Below are 8269 nucleotides of genomic sequence, written 5' to 3' on the forward strand. Positions count from 1 at the left end.
AATACCCAGATTAACATTCCTCCAATCTCAGAAAAAATAAACTAATGTATGTTTCTAAGAAAAATATTACAAGGTATTATAAAGAAGAGTCACTGACTGTTCAGGTTGTACATAAAACAACACAACAGTTGCTGATGTTTCAAAGGTACCAACTGCCATACCTTTAAAATGGTTAACTGACAAATCTGTCTGGGTGGATCAATGGCTTTGACATCAAAAAAATTACAGGCATTCAAACAAGGGGTACAAGAACAGTTAAATGCTCAACATATTGAAGAATCAAGCAGTACTTGAAATTCTCCAATACTTGTTATTAAAAAATCTGAAAAATGAAAAATGGTACCAGATCTAAGAGCTATTAATAAGGTGATTCGACCAATGGGCTTCTTACAGTCTGTAATTCCCTTACCTTCTCAATCACCTAAAGGATGGTCTATTATAATGATTGATTTAAAAGACTGCTCTTTTACTATACATTTAAAAGCACAGGATAGGGAAAAAGTTGGCTTCACAGTGCCTACTTATAATAATTTCAAGCCTGTTAAAAGATATTAATGGAAAATGCTTTCACAAAGAACATTAAACAGCCTTACATTGTTGAAATATTTTGTACAGAAGGCATTGGAAATTATTCATAATCAGTTTTCTCTATCAAATTTACCATTACATAGAAAATATCTTACTAGCTGATTCAGATATAGCTACTTTAGAAAAAATGTTTGAAGAAATAAAGAAAAATTTGCATTGTTGGGGATTACAAATTGTTCCTAAAAATACAAAGAAGTGACTCTATGAATTACCTAGGATATAAGATAGGTTTACAAATAATTCAACCACAGAAAATCCAAGTCAAGAGAGATCAATTATGAATTCTTAATGATTTTCGAAAATTGCTAGGAGATATTAGTTGGTTAAGGTCCACAATTGGATTGACAACTCAAAAACCAAGTAATTTATTTCAAATCTTACAAGGTGATAAGAACTTAAACAGTCCAAAGAAATTATCAGCTGAGACAGTGAGAGAACTGACTTTGGTAAAAAAAAAAAAATTACAGAATGCACATATGAACCATTTGGATCTGCAGCTTGATTGTATTCTGGCTATTATACCTTCTATGCATTCTCCTACAGGAATTCTAATGCAGAAAAAAAATAATATCTTAGCATGGATAGTTATACTACAGAAACAGTAAAATAAATTAAAGACCTATGTAAAAATGGTTTTTAAACTGATTCTAAAAGAAAAGTAGGACCTCATCAATTAACAGGAATACATCTAACAGAAATTGTGATACCTTTTCCTACTGTCAAAATTTTCTCATTATGGACAGAAAATGAAAATTGTCAAAGAGCTTGCAATAATTTTTTGGGAAAAAATAACAACAAATATCCCCAAAGCAAGAGATTTCAGTTTATAAGAAAAACTAATTGGATCCTTTCTTACTTTGAACAGGGAACACCAATTTCTGGAGCCCCTACACTCTATACTGATACAAACAAATCAGAAAAGGAAGGTTATAATTCAAAAACATTAAATAAAATAGCTCAAAACCCTTATGATTCTGCTCAAAAGTCAGAATTATATACTATTCTCATGGTATTATTAGATTTTCCAGAACCTCTTAATTTAGTTACTGACTCTCAATATGCAGAAAGAGTTGTTTTCCAAATTAAAACTGCTGAACTTATTCCAGATGATTCACAACTCACTTTATTATTTATTCAATTAGAAAAAAATAATAAAAAATGAAAATCATCCTTTGTATATAGCACATATCAGATCCCATATTAGTCTACCAGACTCTCTAATAAAAGGTAATGATAAAATTTATCAGCCATTGCTAAAAAAATATGGTAAAGCCTCAAAACTTCATAAAAATACCATGTTAATAACAAGGCTTTAAAAAAGATTTTTCTATTACTTGGCACCAAACCAAGGAAATGATAAGAAAATATCCTACTTGTTCTTTTATAACCAAATTCCACTACCTAAAGGAAGCAACACAAAGTGTACTCAAAAAATTTGACAAATGGTTATGCTTAATTTTACACAATTTGGAAATTAAAATATGCACACCATGCCATAGATACATATTCAGAATTTCAATGGACAACTGCTTTGAGTTCTGAAAAGGCTGATTCTATAATTATACATTTATTAGACGTTATGACCTTCTTGGAGATACCTGTACAAATAAACACTGACAATGTTTCAGCATATGTCTCTTGTAAAATAAAACAATGTTTTGCATATTATAACATAAAGCATATTATAGGTATACCACACTCCTATAGGACAAACAGTTGTAGAAAGATCTAATCACACTCAAAAAGACATGCTTAATAAACAAAAATGGGTTATAAAGACCCCCAGAGATTGCACAATGCTTTCTTAACTTTAAATGTTTTAAATGCTAATGAAAAAGGAACACTAGCTGCAAAAATACATTGGATAATAAAAAAACTTCTGAGTTAAATCAGCCTATATACTTTAAAGATATGTTGACTTTAGAATGGAATCCATGATATAAGTTACACTGGGGAAAAGGTTTTGCTTTTATTTCCACAGGAGAAGAAAATCTATGGATACCATCAACATTGATAGAGATTAAATTCAAAAAAGAGAGACCTCTTGACTAGAAGAGATGTTAGTTTATCAAACAGGGTAACCATCCAGTCTAAACTAACAAATACAACTAATAAATGCCTTTCAGTTGATCAGATACAACCTACCAAAAAGGAAATTCCCCAAAGTTACGGTTAGGACAGGGTTTTGTTCTTGTCTCTCCAGAAAAATGAAGGCATCCAGCTAAGAAATCTAAAGACCAGTGAAAAAATGAGACATCTAAAAAAGGACAAATCATACAGAAAAAAGTCCCCCCCCAAAGGAATAAATTGGCCTATTGGTATATAACATTTCCAATAGGATAAAATTTCATAAATCTTCCCAAATATACGTTTCTACTGTTCTCCTCAGACATATAAGGTAAATGGTCTTTTTGTAGTTCTAGTTCCATAAAAAATTAAAGCTGGCTTTGGAGTTGGTACATGGCTCTCTCCTTCTCTAAACCCAAACATGCTTGTTAAAGAAAAATCCAAAATCTCTGTCTCGTGTCCAAAGAGCCACCTGATATGGGGCAGAAACACAAAATTAAGGGACTATTCTATTGCCACTAACCTCATAATTCTTTGGTTTTTTTTGAGTCTTTAAAATTTTTTCAAAGTATAAATATTATCTCAAAATTTATAAGATTAACACACACACACACACACACACACATATATATGTATTTAAACTTTCTGCTATGTTATTAATGGTCATATAAAGTACTAATTCTAAAAGCACTAATTCTAAATTCTTAATCTAGCTTCTTGTACATGATTTTGGGTTTGAGTCTCTATCAGATAACTAGAAATTAATTTTTGTACTCTGGATATACTTAACAAATTGTGATCCTCTCTGAGATCTGCTGCATGTGATATTTAAAATGTTTAAATTTTCTACAGTGAACCATGCCCATCCCAAACAGCAACCTTTAAAGTCTCCAAAGGATTTTGGGGCACAACAAGAATGATTCCACCTGGATTTGATAATGCCACCAAGCTGACAAACACTACCCAAAGATCAGCTTTGAACTAAAAATTGCTTAGGGCAATTTAAAGGTGGATAGCTGAGATGGTCCAGCCCCATGCACTATACCAACCAGAACTTCAGATAAGCTCTGCACTTTCCCATTACTCAGAGACTGGCAACAAATGATGCACCTAGCTCTCTTAGGACTTGACCATTATCTCAATTTTCTCAGGGTCTCCTAGAATGCCATCACACCCCAGACAACAGAAAACATCTGGAGGGCTGGAGAGATGGCTCAGTGGTTAAGAACATGGGCTGCTCTTCCAGAGGACCTAGGTTCAATTCCTAGCACCCACATGGCAGCTCACAACTATCTGTAATTCCAGTTCCAGAGGATCTGACATCTTCACACCAATTCACATAAAATAAAGTTAAATAAATAAAAAAGAAAAGAAAAAAATCTAGAAAATGTGACACCCACATTCCCAAAGGTGCTATGGATGGTTTTTGTTCATTCAATGGGTTATGGATATTTATCACTGTTTAGGGGGCTTGGTTACAATTTGTTACTGATAATGGTCAAAAAAGGCTATCAAGGGCTGGAGAGATGGCTCAGAGGTTAAGAGCACTGGCTGCTCTTCCTGAGGTTCTGAGTTAAATTCCCAGCAACCACATGGTGGCTCACAATCATCTGTAATGAGATCTGGTGCCCTCTTCTGGCCTGCAGACAGACCACTGTATACATAATAAATAAATCTAAAATAATAATAATAATAATAGTAATAATAATAATAATAAAAAGCTACCAAAAGTAATTAGATTCAGGGATCTCATTTAGAAAAGAAAAAAGAGGGATATAGAAATGGTACGATAAAAGGGTAGATTACTGAATCTACTTTTAAACAAACAAAAAAAGATCTACTAGTCTTAAATATTTTATATTGGTATGGATTTTTGTATATTGATACAAATTTAAGGTTATTTTTGTTAGAACATACTGTACATATGTTTCTACTCTTTTTTTTAAAGACTTATTTATTATGTATACATGTATATCTGCATGCCAGAAGAGGGCACCAAATCTCATTACAGATGGTTTTGAGCCACCATGTGGTTGCTGGGAACTCAACTCAGGACCTCTGGACGAACAGAGCCAATGCTCTTAACCACTGAGTCATCTCTCCAACCCAGTTGATGCTTTTTTTAAAAATTGGGTGTAATATAGCTTCTCCTGGCTGCTTTTAGTCCATCAGTTTTCAACCTGTGGGTCACGACCCCTTTGAGGGGGTTGAACAACCCTTTCACAGGGGTCACCTAAGACCATCAGGAAACTCATATTTACATTATGATTCATAACAGTAGCCAAATTACAGTTATGAAGTAGCAACGAAATACTTTTATGGTTGGAGGTCATCACAGTGTCACCCGTTTTAAAGGATTGCAGCATTTGGAAGGTTGAGAACCACTGCTCAGTAAAGACAGCAGCCAAAGGGTTCAAATCCAGGCTTCAGTAAGCTGGCCTCATCCCTTTACGTACTTTTTAATTTTGAAATTTGGTCAGAGCTGCCCAAGCACAGTCTTGAAATTTCATCCTCTTGCTTAAGTCTCTGGGCAGCGGGACTGCGGGCCTGGGCCGTCGTCGATCCCAGTTTGTGTCCTGTCCACCTGCTTAAACTAAAAGCTGCTGTTAACTGAAAGCCGTGGTCAGCCACCGCTGTCAGTTTTGCCTACTTGGGCGGTCACTGGGCACCAGCCATAACTTACTCTCTGGTGCCACAAACCCTTGAGTGCTGCTCTGTCTCCTGTAGCTGAGACTCCGGTGCTTTTGGCTGCTCTACTTGCTGGTAGGCAGGTCTCTTATATTTAATCTGTAGTTTATAGTGTCTAGCATCATTCCGTTCATGCTAGACTAATGGGTTATAAAGGTTGATTTAAGTTCTCATTAATCCGAAGAGCTTCTCTCTTCTTAAATAGCAGCTTTGACTTTGCTGTAACAGGAATTTGCGATCCTATGATCCTCTTATGTCCTAATCTTACAAACAGGACACATAAGTGGAGGTGAACTTACATAGCATTGAATCCCATCTTTTTTCCTTCTTGAGTAGTGGTCATTGGATAGACTTTTGGTGTTGTGTACTTTCACTTTGAAAGCCCAGGCTACCCTATTGTGAATGATGCTATTTAATTGTAAAAACAAAAAAACTAAGATTATTGTAGATTAATACATATTTTCTTATAAGATTTGATGTGGTTGGACTTTGGTTTGGTAGGAAAAGTTCAGCTAACCCAGAAGAACAAATACATCCATCCACTAATTTCTAGGTGCCCTCAAGCATACAGAAGACAACTTATTTATGCAATTTAGGGCATAAGCTATAATTTGGTATGCTTCTTAACCTTTGTGAACAGATGGCCTTATTTTGAGTCACTTGCCAAATGGCCCAACTGCTCACTTTAAAATGAGTAGTGTTCGTCTTCGTAAAGAAATTAAGGTGAGTCTTATGTACTCTTTGATCAATACTGATCTCAGGTTATCAGTAGATGCTTAAGGATCTAATTGATTTTAATTATTTGATCTTCTGATGACAGCAAGTTGTCTACCGAGATATGTTGCAAGACCATAGACAATTTTGATAATAGCAGTAGTCCACGTTGCCATGAATGTTTTTATAGTAGGGTTTACTTTAGGATGTGTTCAATACATATTAAATATATCTTTGTGGGTTTGATAGGCCATCTCTTACATTTTTGTCATTTAAAAATTTTTTTAAAGTCAGGATTGGTGGCTCCTGCAGTAATCCTAGAACATGGTGCCTGAGGCAGAAGGAGCAGTTTTAGGGTAAAGCTGAGCTAAGAAGTGCCAGACCAGTCCGAGCTAGAGTGAGACCCTGTGTAAAAGCAAATTATTTTTAATGTTGTCTAAATTATGGACCCAAAATTATAATTATGCATTTTCTAATTCTCTTTACTGGGTATTATATTTTTTAATTTTTCCAGAGACGAGGCAAAGATCCCACAGAACATGTTCCCGAGATAATTCTGAATAACTTCACAACATGGCTTGGTCATTCCATTGGACGCATGTTTGCATCTCTCTTTCCTCATAATCCTCAATTTATTGGAAGGCAGGTTGCCACATTCCACAATCAGTGGGATTACATCTTCTTCAGGTTTCACAGGTAAGGGCAGATGTTAACTTGGACTTTTTTGTCAACATAAACCTGTGTTCTGATATAATAAGTCCTTTAGCTTTGCCATAGAAAATTAGTTTGAATGAACCTAATTGTTGTTTAACTTTTGTTTCTGAAGATATATATTCAAGAGTGAAAAGAAAGTGGGAATTCAGGAACTTGGACCACGTTTTACCTTAAAATTACGATCTCTTCAGAAGGGTACCTTTGATTCTAAATATGGAGAATATGAATGGGTCCATAAGGTATGTGGTGATTGCTCCAAAGCCCATTTTAACTATATTATTTACATGTTAAGGTGTGTGAGAGAATCTTCTCCCATGAACTAGAAAGCAGCAGTCTGATGTGGTCTCTTGGGCTGCTATTAACCTGGATTTGCTTGAAGTGGCCCAAAGCACAGCGATCTTTAAATGAGACCAACACCGATGTAGGAATGGGCAAGTCTCAGGCCAGCTGCCCAGCAGTGTCTGAAGCCTGGTGACTCTGCTGCACTGTTTGAGAACCAGCGCTGTTGGACATTTGGAAAGCATCTTAAGACAGATGAGAATGTCTGTAAATCGTCCTTTTCTGCCTAGTTAGCAGCAGTGCTATTTCTGCACTACACACAGGCTTAGAACAGAAATTCCCAGCAGTTAAATCAGCCCTGAAGACTGACTGTCAGGGGCTCAGACATACCCATAGTGTCAGCACTGTTACTCATAAAGATCTATGAAAGCCAGCCTTTACTATCTCACCCATGTTCTTCTTCATTGTCTTCTCCCCTTTAATTTTCAGCCACGGGAAATGGATACAAGTAGAAGAAAATTCCATTTATAAAGTACTGAGGGAGTAGTATTGAATTTTGCTGGACAGGCCTGTCTTGAAAAACATGGTAAATTATTTAACAAAGCACACTTTTCTAAATGATTTTGATTTTGTAAATCTTATATTTGAACAAATGACCAAGTGCCATGAATTTCTACTTTGTTGTTGTAAATATAAATAAATATAATTTTGGTGAGGGTCTAAAACTCCTAAACCTTGCTATCATTTTGCGTTAATTGTGAATTTTGTTGGAATGAAGATTCAAACTTTCTAATTTGCACTCCCAAAGAACTTGTAGGCTAGGAAAAGTGTAGCCCTGATTTAATACACCAGTCTCAGAGGCCAGATTACCAGGACTTGGCACAAAGTTACAAGTCACTGGAGTTAACCTTTCAATTCCTGTTTTCTTGCTCAATTTTACCTAATTACCATCTACTGTCCTACTTCATTCAGGTATTGTCTTGAGTTCTCAAGTCCTGCCCCATTTCCCTGTTCCTCCATACCACATACAGTTTCTCTGTGTAGCTCTGGCTGTCCTGGAACTCCTTTTGTAGACCAGGCGGCCTCAAACTCACAGAGATCTGCCTGCCTCTGTCTCCCAAGTGCTAAGACTAAAGGCATGTTACACCATCATCCAGTCAAGTTCTTGATTCTTCTAAGAGGACTCTTATTTCCAAAGTGAAGCAACTACCTTCCTGGT

At 35.7% G+C, this 8269-nt stretch overlaps 1 protein-coding gene across 1 annotated transcript; it reads left to right on the forward strand.

Annotated features, from left to right (window-relative positions):
* Nucleotides 1-5649: 5649 nt before the first annotated feature.
* LOC128125101 (ribosome production factor 1-like) lies at nt 5650-8202 on the forward strand. The gene is made up of 4 exons (XM_052762098.1): nt 5650-6066; nt 6572-6753; nt 6884-7010; nt 7540-8202. Exons 1-4 carry the CDS (start codon nt 6034-6036, stop codon nt 7579-7581), a joined length of 384 nt encoding a protein of 127 aa, XP_052618058.1. The 5' UTR covers nt 5650-6033; the 3' UTR covers nt 7582-8202.
* Nucleotides 8203-8269: the final 67 nt, after the last annotated feature.

This window comes from Peromyscus californicus, unplaced genomic scaffold (assembly GCF_007827085.1).
Source record: "Peromyscus californicus insignis strain IS unplaced genomic scaffold, ASM782708v3 Scaffold_4__1_contigs__length_199733344, whole genome shotgun sequence".
NCBI lineage: Eukaryota > Metazoa > Chordata > Mammalia > Rodentia > Cricetidae > Peromyscus > Peromyscus californicus.